We start from the raw sequence: 15,715 nt of genomic DNA on the forward strand, positions 1-15,715 counted from the left end.
GGGGGTTGAGTTTTGAACAAATCCCAACAAGTAGAGATAAATGTAGTATATAGTTTTGGAAGATAGCTAAGCTTACTTGTCTCTTTGTCTTAATATATATGTAATTGTCTTAATATATATGTAATAGAAAGGAGATTAGATAATACAAATTGTATGGTGATGGGGTTTGAAAAATCAAAAATTGGGAAATCCCAATTAGGGACAGCTGAGATGAGCTGAGCTTTCACACATAAAAACCCCACTAGGAAACAAAACTGAAGAAGAGCCCATTCTTTGGTTTGTCTTTGTTAGGGCATGTTTGGCTTCTTCTTTGGTTTGGGAATCTGTTAAAAAGGCAGAGTCTTTGAGAGAGATGCCAAACCCTTCCCTGATTCCCTATCCACCTAATGCAACGACAACACTAAGCATTTAAAAATAGAGTTTGGGTTAAGTTTTTTGATTTAATTGAAGAGGAAACTTGAGGGAAAGTAAAGACAAAGGTTGAGAAAAAGATAAAGGCTTTACTCAGAAAATTCCATATTCCACTGAAAGAGGGAACGACAACAAATCATTAAAGGACAAAGCTTTCCTTCACGCATTGTCGACAACCTTGCCATGAGATGAGCAACGCCCCCATCGCTTAGCTAATACCATTCTCCTTTCTTTCCTCCCCCCCCCCCCCTCCCCCTCTGCCTTCCAGAAGTATTCAGAGTCTGCCTTCGAACCCTCTTTTGACTCCATTTAAAACCCAGAAAAGAAAAGCTCTTTCTTCACACTTCGCTTGAATTACAGATTCCAATCTTGGGAATTTTTATGTGCTTTCTTTTGGGTTTTTGATCAGTTGCAAAACCCAGTAAGGATTCCGCTCAACCCTTCTTCTTCTGTAATATATACATACATATATATTCATTTGGTGTTACTTTCATGTACTTGTCTTTGGGAAGAACTCATCTTTCATTGTTTTTTTTCCAAAAGACTATTTGGGGTTGTCTTGCTTCTTAATTTTTTTTGTTAGATCCTAAAGGATATTTGGTCTGACGCATTTATCAGACTTCTAAATTTTCAGGTAACCTATAGATTACTCCAAATCTGGGTTTGTTTTGGTTAAATTTGTGAAGTTTAACCATCTTTTGGTAATTCTAGTTCATGCTAAATTTCGATCTTGCATGAAACTTTGTTACTTTACTCTTTAGTAAAAAGAGACCAAAAGGTTGTGCCAATGTTCCAAGACGAATCATCGTCTGTAACATCATCATCATCACCTCTCCAAGTTTTCTCCATGATGTCACTCTCACCAAACTTAGGATCACCCTATCCTTGGCTTAGAGAGTTAAAATCAGAAGAACGGGGGTTGTATTTGATCCATTTACTGCTCACTTGTGCTAATCATGTAGCAAATGGTAGCCTTGAAAATGCTAATATTGCACTTGAGCAAATATCCCAACTCGCATCCCCCGATGGTGATACTATGCAGAGAATGGCTGCATATTTTACTGAGGCCCTTGCTGATAGAATCCTCAAAGCCTGGCCTGGTCTTCATAAGGCCCTCAATTCCACCAGGATTACTTTGCTTTCTGAAGAAATCCTTGTTCGGAAACTGTTTTTCGAGTTGTTCCCCTTCTTGAAGGTGGCCTTTGTTCTTACAAACCAAGCCATAATCGAAGCCATGGAAGGCGAAAAGATGGTTCATATAATAGATCTCAATGCAGCTGAACCTGCGCAGTGGGTTGCACTTATTCAAGCTTTGAGTGCAAGGCCTGAAGGGCCGCCTCATTTGAGGATTACTGGCATTCATCAACAGAAAGAAGTGTTGGATCAAATGGCTCATAGATTGATTGAAGAAGCTGAAAAATTGGACATCCCCTTTCAGTTCAATCCGGTTGTTTGCAAATTAGAGAATCTCGATGTTGATAAATTGCGTGTTAAAACTGGGGAGGCATTGGCAATCAGTTCTGTTCTCCAACTGCATTCATTTTTGACTTCTGATGATGAACTTCTTCGGAAGAAATCGCCACTGGGATCGAAGAATTTGAATGGAATTCACTTGCAAAGAGCCCTGCAGATGAACCAGAGCACTTTAGGAGAGTTGCTTGAAAAAGATATGGTTAATGGATACAGCCCTAGCCCGGATTCGGCCTCATCATCACCGCTATCTTCAACTGGATCAGTGAAGGTAGATAGCTTCCTTAATGCATTGTGGGGTTTGTCACCGAAACTGATGGTGGTAACAGAACAAGATTCTAATCATAATGGATCTACTCTAATGGAGAGACTATTGGAATCTCTTCACTCTTATGCAGCATTGTTCGATTGTTCAGAGTCCACGGTCTCGAGAACATCTTTGGAGAGACTTAAGGTGGAAAAGATGCTGTTCGGAGAGGAAATAAAGAACATAATAGCTTGTGAGGGAGCTGAGAGGAAGGAGAGACATGAAAAGCTTGAGAAGTGGATACAAAGGCTCGATTTGGCTGGTTTCGGGACTGTTCCTTTGAGTTACTATGGGATGCTGCACGCAAGGAGATTGTTGCAGGGCTATAACTGTGATGGGTATAAAATGAAGGAAGAGAATGGCTGCATCGTAATTTGCTGGCAAGATCGACCGCTGTTTTCAGTATCGGCTTGGAGGTGTAGGAAGTAAATTATGGAAAAACATGTAGTTTCAGCCCTGGTATGGTATCTGAGTTGGGTTTTTTTTTTTTTTCCTTTCATTTTTAGCAAATGAAATCGAAGAAGGATTTTGTCATGTAAAGGAACTCAAATTACTGATATTTGGGTTGTACTGGTTAAAAGTTTTTAAGTGCAATGTACAGTTGTTTATTTGGCTCTCTCTAAATGTTGGAAATGAAATATTGATGAGAGATCAGATCATACAAATTAAAACAATGAATGCTTGAAACTTGAACACTATTTCTATGCAACCTGCAACTTATGGGGCTAAGCTCTCCTACAGTGCTGAAAACTCGTTCTATATCACTTTCCTTTCCAACCAATTCTTTGCCAATTACATGAGTTGGCCCAAGTGTTTCATAGAAATTGTGAAGGCAATGAAGAGTTGTGTTATCCTGGCTCACAAATGGAGTATATGTTTGATAGCTTTAGACAAGTTATACATAAATGCCTTTTCATTCTTTGTATTTGATGACTTGTTTCAAAGTATACACATGCGCTCCAATTCATAGTAATAATCACCCTTTTTGGTGTTTATCTTTGAATTGCTTGTTTTGAGAATAGTCAATACTCTACTTGCCGCTGTTCCTTCTCATTTCAAATAATATAATTCCCAATTTCATTAAAGATAAATGGGCCAAGGTTTTTATATAATGAAATACTTGGGTCTTTTTTAGTTTCCTCCTTTTCTATTCTTTTTGTTCTTCCTTAGATTAATTTTGGTGTAAGACCGATCCTTGCAAGAAAATTGTTTTTACAAAAACCTGTATAACTAAATTACTTTTAAACTAATGAATCCCTCTTTTATATACTGAATTTTTTTTAAACCCGGTGTACAGCAGGAGAAGGTTAGATATTTTAGCCATTTGAATACATGAAAGGAATAAAGATGAAAGAAAACTAGTCGTTTGAATAACCTAGTGGTTTTCTGATAATTGCCAGTTTGTAAATTACTCTAGTGGTTTTCAAAACATATTTTATCAATTACAGAAGTTCCTGCAATTTTGAATGGTAAATACAAAGTCCCAAACAAAGAATAATCAATTTAGTAACCAATATGCAGAAACTCGGCAATAGATTTAGTCAGTTATGATTTGACAACTATTTGTTATCACAAGTGTTATACATATCTTTTTCACATCTAATTCCAAGACCAGAGAGAGAGCTTACTGGTTAGCAATGCAATTTGATTACACGAGCTAACCTCTCAAAGAAAATGGGGCACATATTTGTGCTGAACATGATGACGTCCCTCATCCACTCTGGTGCCACTCTCTCAAATGTCCCTAATGACAATACCCGGTACACCAACTCGGCTTCCTCTCCGCTTGTTTTGTTTATCCACGTTAGGCTGAATGAGTAACCTGTTTTGTTCATCCAGAATCAAATAATGAAATTCATTTCTTGTATGCAGCAGCTAATTCTTGAATAGTCATGAGTATCAAAAACACACTGTACATATGCACGTATGGAAATACTCAAAACTCAATGAACTGAGTATGATTCTCAAGTTAAGAGTTACCACTTGATTGATGCAGAGCTAAAATGCATAGCCCTTCAGTTTGATTAACAGTGGAGATTTTCATGCCCACTAAGCACTCAATAAGAGCTTGAAACAGACAAGTACCGCAATCAGTGGCATTTGCACTTATATGGCCCTTACAGCATTCTGGCTGCGTAAACATCCAAAATAATTAATACAGGTGTAGAAACTCACATCTTTTGAGTAAAGAAATGCTCAATTGAGGCCATACCAGCTGAGCATGTGCAAGAACCTCACTAGACAAAGCTTTCTCAGGAAGCTCTTCAGTAAATGCACTCAATGTGGCAACTTTACGGTTAGCTGAACCAGGAGAAACAATGCTGTCTTCTGTTTCAGCAGCAGAATTCCTTCTACGCTTTCTTGTCATCATTCGAGTGGAGTTACCAGAAACACTTTGTGGTGCAACTTGTGCACTTCCAGGGGAGACCGTTGGTATAATATCTCTTCTGCCACCCTTAACACGTCCCTCTTCATGCCGATTTTGCAGCCTAGTAACTTCATCAGAAAGTGCTTTATCTGCCATAAATTTTAGCATTCAGTAAAAATACAAGAGCCATAGAATTGTTTGATGGTTTCACTAGAAAGTTGAAACAAAAAAATGGCAAGTCATCAGAGAAGTTACAAATTAGATCCTTTTTCCCCCAAAAAGGTAAAATTTCTCTGAAATTATATATAATTCAGCCAATAATTGCCAGAGTCTGCACATTTATTTATCTTATTATGTTTTCGAATGCATTATTTACAAATTATGATACTTAAATTTTCTTTCAAATTCGTATATGTCTAGTCAATGATTGAGGTGTTCAAACAACACTTGACTTCGTATGCTAGAATTTTAAGAATATTATGAAGAATTCATGTAGAATTCTAAAAAAGAATTTAATGATGAAATTTTCTTAATATTTTGAATTTTACCGCCTGATTAACCAGCCTTGTATACACAAAGCATTAAACTATAACAAGAAAGAAAATCTCACCCAAAAGCTCTCCTAAAGAATCAAATTAGCAGTAAATAATCTCCTATAATTTAGTCCATCAAATCCCTTCAATCAAATCCCGATACTCTAGGAATAAGAATCCCGACCACATCCCAAATTTACACACTCCACCTCAAGCTAGAGAATATATCCCAACCGTTCCCAACTAGAACAAATGCACATCAAATTGGGGTCTCAAGGTGACTTGTAAGGATATCCGCAATCTACTGCCATATAGGTATATACACAACTTAAATACTCCCATCCGCACATCAAATTGAACCACTGATAGTTTCTTTGAGGATTCCTTATCAGTTCCTTTGAGCTCATCCAGTACATCCCATTCCAACCCTAAACTTGTAGTCCACCCCTTACCTGAACCTATGCTCAATCCTGATCCTGAGACAACCTCACATGATCCTACTCCCATAATTGATTATACTCCTAGTGATGCAAGATTTGACAAAGAACTAAGAAATGTAAAAAAACAGCCCCTATAACCCTTGCACATTATTTGTTATTTGAGAACCTTTCATCATCACATAAAGCCTTCCTTGCAAACTAAACTCTATCACAATTCCCACAACCTTATCTAAGGCTTTCTGCATGGAAGAGAAGAAACAAGCTATGAATGTAGAAATGGAGACATTAGAAAAGTTTAAAACTTAGAACCTTGTGAAGTTACCAACAGTTTAAAAGCCAATAGGTTACATGGGTGAACACTGTGAAGTAGAGAGTGACAGATCAACTAAAAGATATAAGACAAAATTGGTTACAAAAACTTATACTAAACCTACAATATCGATTATCAGGAAACATTTGCTCCTATTGCACAGATGAATACCTTTAGAATACTACCATCACTAATAGCTATTTTTGGTCAGGAATTGCAATTTGATGTCAGAAAAGCTTTTTTGCATGGAGAATTTGAAGAGGAAATTTATATGCAAATTCCACCAAGGTATGAAAAGAATGAGTGGTTACTCATTTAATGTGTAAGCTCAAAAAGGCATTGTATGGCCTTAAGCAATCACCACGAACAAGGTTTTAGTGACTTGTGAGAGTTAAGTTAGCAATGGGTAACAAACAAAGTCAAGGAGATCACACACTTTTCATCAAACACTCTTCTTTGTGAGGAGTTACAATTCTCTTAGTGTATGTTGATGACATGATTGTGTCTAGAAGTGATAATAAAGAGCAACAGGTTCTAAGCCAAAGGTTAGCTAAGGAGTCTGCGATTAAAGTATTAGAGAGACTAAAATATTTCCTTGGGATTGATGTTGTACCTTTCTCAGTGGAAATCTCATGACATAAAAAACTAAGCAAAATGTGATGGCTCGCTCAAATGCAGAAGTTGAATTCCAAGCAATTGCTCATGGTGTGAATGAGCTGATATGGCTAAATATCATCCTAGATGACTTAAAGATTAAGATGGATGGTCCAATGAAACTCTAAGAAATTTGCAATTAGTATAACTCATAACCCAGTGCAACGTGATTGAACCAAACACTTTGAGATTGACAAGTAATTCATCAAGGAGAAACAGAAAAGTGATTTGATTTGTACATCTTATGTGTCTACCCAAGGCCAAGTGTTAATATTCTTACAAAGGGATTAAGTCTCAAGTTTTGAGAAGTTTGCATCAAAGTTTTGAGAATATCTATTCACAAGCTTGAGGGGGAGTGTGACAAAACGTGCTATTAAGAAATATTCTAAGACAATAGTTTAGGAGTATTTTTAGGAGTTCAATCCTCTAACTTATTCTCCGATTTCCTTCCTGATTTCATGTATTTATTAATTAATTAATTAATTTCATTTCTTAATTCTTGTTATTTAGAGAAACAATGTGTATATGTAAGAATCCTATTGCTGAATAAAACATTATCAGTTTTACCTCAAATGAGAAACAGATACAAATAACTCATCACTACTTACACTTCTGGCTCTCTTCAATCAAAAGCTTTTGGTATTCTACACATTGCTTGTCCTTGCTAGACCTACAATATTACATCCGTGCAAAAGTTCAAGGAAGTAGACACTGGCATCCTAACATGTAGAAGCCAAAAGTGAAAACTAAAATTACTTACATTATAGAGGCCACTTCGCTTCTCAACTCATTAACTTCAGCATTTAACTTGTCATTTTCACTCTTCAAGTGTTGTATCAACTCCTCTGCAGCTGCAACAAGAGAAAGCAAACAACTAAGCATTTTGAAGGTATCCTAAATGATTGCTCAAGTTTGTTTAACCAGTAATAAAGCAACTGGAAAAATTGACAAGGTAGTGAGATAGAACCTCTGTTAATGTTTGGCTCATTTAATCATTAGAAGTACAAGAAGCATTTATAGACTCAAATGCAATCCATTAGCAAGCAGTTTGGTTCCTTCTATGGCCTCATATTCATGGTTATAACTTATAAGAATCAATTTATTGCTTTAACACACAAGACTAGAAAGCCATATATTCTTCACATCTAGAGCATGGGCCTTAAAGATTGGTTCAACTATCAGAACAAGTTTATGTGGAATCTATTGTAGCTAGTTTCTACCATCACAAACAAATCAAATTTGGAGATGCTAAAGTCACAACTATACCTTCCATGAGATGATAGTCATGCAAGGGGTGATCACAATCTTGAAAGCATCCTGTACCTATTTTAGAGCTTTTCATTATGTGAACCTATTTGTTACAAATTCTTGGGCAAAGACTATGTACATGATATTAGGCTTAATTCTAGGATGGATTTTATTTGATTTATTTTATTTCTTTTCTCTCTTAGACTATGTAAACATGTATATATATAGGCTCACCATAGAGATGAAATAGAACAAGTTTCTCTCCATCTCTTCTATCTTTTTCACTATCATATAAGATAAATCAAGTCTAAACAATTGACCTCAAGATTATCTTACATTTCACAGGAAGGTCCAAAATAAGAACTTATCTTTACTGTAAGAGCCAAAATCAAGTCATACTTATATTTTGTTGTATTTCTATTACATGCACAAAATAAAAATGAGGAAAAACAAAGAGAAGACTTAGAGATTCACAAAAAACATAAAGACAGAGGAAAAAAAAAAGAGTAACTATAACATGAAGATATACTGACCACGCACATAATTTAAGAATTTCTCTTCTTGATCTCTATGTATGTCATCCATTTCGGACAGTTTTCTCTTCTGAAAAATAAATGAAAATGAAAATCATATTAAAAGAATAGATAAAAGCAGCATTTGCTTCTCACCAGATGGGGGAAAAAGGAACCTAAATATCCACTTAAAACTAAGATAAAATCGTAAACACCTAGCAGCTGAATCTTATTCCACTTTGACGAGAGAGAAAAAAAAACATTTCGCTCTTCTCTTCAGTTCTACTGACAACCAAACTTATAAAATTGTATGACAGATCTATAAAGGAAGGGGGAAAAGGTAAAATCTAAGTTTATCGTTAAAAAGAATTAGGGGAAAGAGGAGTTGCGATACCTTGAGTTTGTCATATTTATCATAAAGTTTTGCATATAAAGACTCCATCTGCAAAACAAATAAAGGAACAGCTATTTAATTCGCACATACAGAAAATGAATCAAGAAAGAAAATAAATCTTAAACTCTGTAACTTGGGAATCAGAACTCAAGTGCTTAAAGAAACCCTTGTTTTCGTGTTCAAAATAGATAACTACAAGAAACGAAATGGTAAAGGGAGGAAACAAAATTAAGCGTTTCTAAAGGGGACAAGATAAGTAACTCTTCCTTTTTCTTTTCGTTGTGTTTTCCTTCGTTTTCTAAGCAAACAAACAGAAAATAACGAGAAGAAAGAGAAACTAAACGGCAATGATTATGAATTGATGATATGAAAATGTTAAAATTTAGAAGATCGAAAGAGAGTTTTTTTTTAACTTTTACCCCTGTTTGGTAGTCTAGAAAACGCGGGAAAATGGATTTCAAAAATCCAGAAACTAAGCTCTCTGTTGTTCGGCTACTGCACTTAACTTGCTGAAGAGTGAAGAAGAAGCGTTTAAGTGAAGGAGTTTTCTATATAAAAATTGGGATAATGTCCAAAATTGCTCCTCAACTTTGGTTAATGTACAGTATTATACATTAATTTAGATTTGTGTAATTTTATTTTGATTCAATTTCACAAATTATTAACATAATGGATATGTTCTATTGGGTTTTTCCAAATCAAATTAACCAACTTTAACATGAAACAACTGACCTAACTGACTTTAGTTGAAAAATCAACCAAACTAAACCGACTTTAGTTCGATCGTTTTTCAGTTAACCGATTTTAAGTTATCGAGCTAAGTTTAGGGTTATTGGGTTGGATTTATATGTTTATATATCTATTATAAAATATAAAATATAATTATATTTAAATAATTTTAAAATAATATATAATAAGTTGATTTTTCTATAGGTACGGTTACAAGATCCAAAAATTGATAACTAACTAAATTAACCAATTAAACTGAGATCAAAACTAACCAACCCGTCCCTACCCGATTAAACTGGAAAAAAAAAACATAATGGGTCAATTTTTTTTAATTTTTCGGTTAAGATAGAAACTTACTCTCCTCTAAACACAATTATTAGTATAACATCATTTTACATTAACATATTGCATATACAAATAATTATATTTATTCAATATAAAAATGATTTGACGTGTTTATTTTTTATGTGTATAGTTGAATCAAAATCAAAGTTTAATGTATACATTTGAACTCGAACATATTTAAGGGACAGGGGCAGGCAGGGCCTTGGCCCTAAAAATGAAAAATTGCTATTTCAATCCCCTAATCAATAATAAAATTATAAATTAATATATGGTGAAATTTCACTTTGACCACCAAAAATAAAAAATTACTATTTTAGACCCCTCATAAATAATGAAATTGTAAATTAATATATGGTGAAATTGCACTTTGACCTCAAAATAAAAAAATATTTTAGTCCCTAAAAGGGATGAAATTATAAATGAATAAATGATAAAATTATGTTTTGACCTCCCAAATTTCTATAATTAATTCTTGGTCCCTCCTAAAAATTTCTAGATTCACCCTAATTTGAACTACAATTAAAGTTTCATGTGTATAATTGCTCCAAACCAAAGTTTATGCATCAAATTGCACATTGAACCAAAGTTTATATATAGTTTTGATAGAGATAAATATCAAATTTATACATAAACTTTAGTCCAATATGCAATATCATAAATGAACTTTGGTTTGTGCGATTTATACATGAAACTTGAATTGTGGTTCATATGTATACATGAAACTTTGATTTTCATTCAATTGTGCACCATTTAAAGAAATAAATACGTACATTTATTTTCATATTGGGTTAATATAATTATTTGTGTATGCAATATATCAACGTAAAATGGTGCTAATTTGATAATATTGTCAATGATCTGTAAAATTGAATCAAACCTAAATTTCATGTATAAAATCACACAAAATCAAATTTTATATATAACATTAGACATTGGATCAAAGTTAATGTATAGTTTTGATATTTATCCTTAAAAAATGTGATAAGGACGATGTGTGCGGAATAGGATCGCAAGTTTGTCCAAGTCATGGATTTAACTTAGGGCTCTAGACTGATCAGAAAGAAAATTGGATTTTGACACAACCTGAAATGCAAACAAATCCAAACCAGATCTAAAAATTTAAAAGGGCAACAATTAAAACAAGTAAAAAAAAGATAGATTAAAAAAAATGAATCCAAAATAAGGATTCGAAACAATGAAATAAGAACAAAACACAATAACAAATAAATGAAACAAGCTAGATGGAAAAGATGAAAAGTGGTGTGTAGAAGTCCTAAGGAGCCTTGGAAACTAAATAAATCCACAACCCCCTTCAAACGGCTCTAATTTCTCCTCCAAGAAATAAAACTTGGCACGAAAAAGCTTGAAGATGATCCCCACAATTTGAAAATTTTGTTAAAACTCTTGTAAGAAAAAATCCAAAGAGAAATTTATTAACTCAAAGAGAGAAGTTGCCAAATAAACTAAAATTTCTTGTTGACATTAAACTCCTAAAAAATATATCCAAAATTCGAAATAAATAAATAATAAAACAATAAAACTTACAAAATACAATATTTGGCTCATATATAATGAAAATTAAGCCTAAAATCGAGCCCAATATGATTTAAACTCAAATTGAAAGCCGAAACTCATAATTTCTGTAATAGTCCCGTCCAAAAATTCTGCTCACGTAGTCTTCACTAAAATATCATAACTTGAGTTCCCAAAATCAAGATCAAGTGATTCAAAGTGCATTACGAACCTAAGAGACAGACCTTCAATTAATATAGAGACATATTGACCCAGAAATGCCAATATCCCTTCTAAAAATGCACCCCAAGTCAACTCATTACAACATGACTAGACATGTGGGCTTGATTGAGGTCGTTGAAGTGTAATGCCTAAGCTTGTTAACATCTTCCACATGAGCTTGTTATCATGGATTGAGATTTTAAGTCCACGAACAAAATTGGTCCATTCTAATTTATCCTCGCACCGTATTGAACTCCAAAGTCCATCATCTTGACTCTTCTCGAAATTTCTTCATGACAAAGTTTTGAACGAATAAGTTAAGTTTTAATTTCAATTGCTTGGATTTGGATCTCATGATTGAGCATTAAAACTAACTAAGTCCATCATATACATGGATCTGAAATTGGGCCTTGAGACTCATATAAAAATGATAACCTCAACCTTGCCAATAAAGCTTAAGGCAATATTGAATCATTATCATTATTTCAATTTCCTTTTACACAATTCCTTAGCTAAATTATCTTTAAATTTCGAGCCCAATATACGTTTTCCTAATTGTTACGATAACAATGATATCAATTGAACTAAAAGTGGATCGATATTATTAGTTTAAACTTATGTTAATAATATGATTATTGTTTATAAATTATTCAATATATTGTTTATGAACTATGTTTTTTAAAATATTTTTAACAAATAATTTTCAAATTATCCTTTTAACAAAAAAAGAAACTCGATTTTTTTACAATTTTACTTTTTTGATGATTTTATTACGTTGTATATATATTATTTATAATTTTATTTTATTACAATTTAAAAAAGATTAATATATGTTTTCTATTTTTTAAATATATATATATATTTGGTATTATTAGGATATTAGATTAAATTAAAAGTAGAATTTAATTTGAATTTATTAAAAATATTTGAATGGTTGATTGTATTTAATAATGAAAAATAATTAATAATCTTATGGTAGAGAAATCAATTTATTACTGGTTGCAAACTGAAATATGAGTTAAAAATTTAAAGAAAATGTAGAAAAATTTAATAACATCCCAATGAATCACTAGTTTCGTAGATCTCATTACCATCAACACAACTGATTCGAATTACTCAAATGAAACACTAAAGCTGAATTAAAAAGTAATTGGATTGCTTCAATGTTGATTAGATCTTAATGGTTTCTTGACTTGTCTCCAATTCAAGAATTCCTAACCAAACCTCATCTCTCCTTTCTTGTTTTTAACACATATAGTACTGTATTGTATACGCATTATTAATAGAATGTTTAACAATATTGTCAATGTGATTAATATAATATGAATAGTTTGCCTAATTTAGCTGTAATTTAATTAAGAAATATAATCTTATATATTTTGCATCCGATGTTATAATATGTCAAATATATTAACGTATGCGTATTATATAATAATTATTATATTGCATATATTATAATCTACCCATATAAATAGCTATGTTATACTCTCATATGGGTCTCATTGCATTGTACATGTTATTTATAATTCTAATGACATTTTTTTATTTATGTTATACATAATGTTTTTATTAAGTAAAATGAGATTTAAAATTAATTTATTAATTACATTACATAATAATCATATTCAGTCATTTGTGAAAATTATAATACTAATTTTGAATTATTATATTATTAAATCAAAGTATTATATCATTATATTTTATATATTCCTTAAATTTATTTTTTAAAATTTAAATAATTATTAATTTTGCGTCTCTATTATATGTTCATAAATAACGTTTTTATTTTATTTTATTTTTTGCACTTTATTATTTAACATAAATATTTATTATTAATTACTTTTATTGTTATCTTAAAAAACTACTTTTATTGTTAATAAAATTTTAATATAATTATATAATATTCATAAATACATTTTTTAAATTAAAGAATAACTATTTATTCATTTAGAGCATAGTTATTTTAAATATTATCATCTAATTACATTAATTATTTATGTTTGTATTAGGGTTTTTTTGGGGCTTTAGATTGAATCTATCTCGAGAGTTGAAATTAGTTTCGAGTTTAGATTATTACAAGTTTAGGCTTTCTCAAGCTCAAATATTTTTTTGCTTGAATTTTCTCAAGCTCGAGCAATTACGAGCTTGGGTCAATGCAAGCTGACTTTTAGGTTTGATCTTGTTTTTGCTAACCCTAATATTTTTAGTAAATTAAATAATATTATTTTATTAAAAAAGAAGCAATTTGTATTTATCTTTAGGATAAACTACACTACTAGTCACCCAATTATCAGTAAATTTCTTTTTTGGTCACCTAATTATTCAATTGTCTTTTTTGGTCACCAGAGGGCTAATAGTGACAACTTTTAAAATTGGCATAATAGCAACTTCAACCCTCCACATTTATAAATTATGTCAATTTAGTCTTGATTTAAAAATATTAATCATCAAGATTTACACATTATGTAATTTGGTCTCTCTCTCTCCCCCTCTCCCTCTCCCTCTCTCTCTCTGTTTGGATTTTTGAGTGTTTCCATTTTTTTTTTGTATATTTTCAATCAAATTTAGTTGATAAATTTGTTCTTTTAGCTTTTTAGGTGAAAGTGTCGCAAAGAAAAGCAAAATTGCAAAAGAAGACCAAATTAAACGTCGTGTAAATGTTGAGAATTAGATTTTTTAGAATCAAAACTAAATTGACACAATGTACAAATGTTAAAAGTTAAAGTTGGTATTATACTAATTTTAAAAGTTGTAAATCATAAGTCGCTAATGACAAAAAAGAAGAAGATAAAATGAATAATTCGGTGACAATTTTATAATTTTTCATAGTTAAGTAACCAAAAAAAAATACTAATAGTTGAAAAACTACTAATATAATTTACCTTTTATCTTTATAAACTTTAAGGAGATGATATCATTTGATTTATTAATATGATGTATATATTATCATCAAATATACAAATATTTAAAATCTATATACCTATAAAAGGAAAATCTTTTGGACCTTCTTTTTGTTCACAAGTGGCATACACACTATGTTTTAGTTTTGGTCTCTATAATATTAATTAAATATTTAATATTTATACTTTAATTTTAACATAATTTGGTCTTTATATTTTTATAATGTTAATAACTAGTCCAAATAATTAATATTGTAAACTTTTTAATTATAACATTACGTGGTTTATATATAATTTGAATACCATAAGAGTTTTAAAGTGACATGTGGTTTCTCATTTCTTTTAGGTTTTATCGCTTTTATTTACATTATAAGACAATGATCAAATTTTAATTTTGGCCCTTAAATTATCTTTGAAACTTGAGATTTAATCTACATGCTTTAATTTTTTACACAATTTGGTTCATCTACTTTTATAATGTCATTAATTAGTCTAAATAGTTAATATTGTTAATTATTTCAATCAAGATGATGACGTCAAATTTTCTTAAGAAAATTATTCCAATAGGAAAAATATATTTTATTATGACAATTTCGAATAAGTATTTTTATAAAAAATCCTAATTGTCACGTTATTTTAATTATTACATGATTATCAAGTAAATTTTTAATTTCAAAATATCACACCAAAGAATCTAATAAAAATTTAACAAGAATAAAAATAAAATAAAAAAGTTTAAATTCGAAAATAGAGCATGGCATTGATCTTAAAAGAAAAAGTAAAAAAAGAAGAAGAAAGAAATGGAAACATGAAGCGAATGCAACACTGTCACATGATTCATCAACAATTTTATATTGAGAAATTTTCCCAGGGTGTTAAGCACAAGGAGCTTCGAGGTTCCAAGTTCGTTTCCTAAAAGGCAAGCAAAGAATATATACACGTGTGTATATATATATATATTTGGATAAAGCATTACTTTAAAAAATAAATGTCGTATTTAATAATATAATGCACTAATTAACAATATTATTTTATAATTTTCTCTGCGACAATATTGAAAGACCAATGCTTTTATGTATAGCATGCTTACCTTTGAGCTGCTCCATATATTTTATCTTATTAGCACTAGTGAACAAATAATATATGTTATTACCATGCTTTAACTGTTATTTAAGGTAAACCGGCTTTAAATTATATTTCTATTGAAACTAAGGTGAAAGATTACCTACTTTTATTTCTTATTTCAAGGGTGGTTGGGAACATTACCTATTATTGGCTGAATTTGTTTACAATAATAATTTTTAATCAAGTATTTAAATGGTTTCATAGGAAGTTATGTATGGTAGGAAGTGTAAAATTC

At 31.3% G+C, this 15,715-nt stretch overlaps 2 protein-coding genes across 4 annotated transcripts; one reads left to right on the forward strand and one right to left on the reverse strand.

The window, feature by feature from the left end:
- The first annotated feature begins 266 nt into the window (after positions 1–266).
- On the forward strand, positions 267–2,862 carry LOC105799365 (scarecrow-like protein 3). The gene has a single exon (XM_012629892.2). It carries the CDS (start codon positions 1,199–1,201, stop codon positions 2,615–2,617), a length of 1,419 nt encoding a protein of 472 aa, XP_012485346.1. The 5' UTR covers positions 267–1,198; the 3' UTR covers positions 2,618–2,862.
- Positions 2,863–3,683: 821 nt separating this feature from the next.
- Positions 3,684–9,210, reverse strand: LOC105799366 (uncharacterized). 3 transcript variants are annotated; one of them, XM_012629893.2, is made up of 8 exons: positions 9,067–9,210; positions 8,648–8,695; positions 8,275–8,344; positions 7,254–7,344; positions 7,102–7,163; positions 4,401–4,705; positions 4,169–4,319; positions 3,684–4,010 (listed from the first exon to the last, which is right to left on the reverse strand). In XM_012629893.2, exons 2-8 carry the CDS (start codon positions 8,693–8,695, stop codon positions 3,820–3,822), a joined length of 918 nt encoding a protein of 305 aa, XP_012485347.1. In that variant the 5' UTR covers positions 9,067–9,210; the 3' UTR covers positions 3,684–3,819. The 3 variants fall into 3 exon arrangements, with proteins under 3 accessions (XP_012485347.1, XP_052476973.1, XP_012485348.1); XM_052621013.1 differs by lacking the exon at positions 9,067–9,210 and adding an exon at positions 8,909–8,953; XM_012629894.2 differs by lacking the exon at positions 4,169–4,319 and having other exon boundaries at positions 4,364–4,705.
- Between the last annotated feature and the right edge of the window lie 6,505 nt (positions 9,211–15,715).

Source organism: Gossypium raimondii, chromosome 9 (assembly GCF_025698545.1).
Source record: "Gossypium raimondii isolate GPD5lz chromosome 9, ASM2569854v1, whole genome shotgun sequence".
Lineage (NCBI taxonomy): Eukaryota > Viridiplantae > Streptophyta > Magnoliopsida > Malvales > Malvaceae > Gossypium > Gossypium raimondii.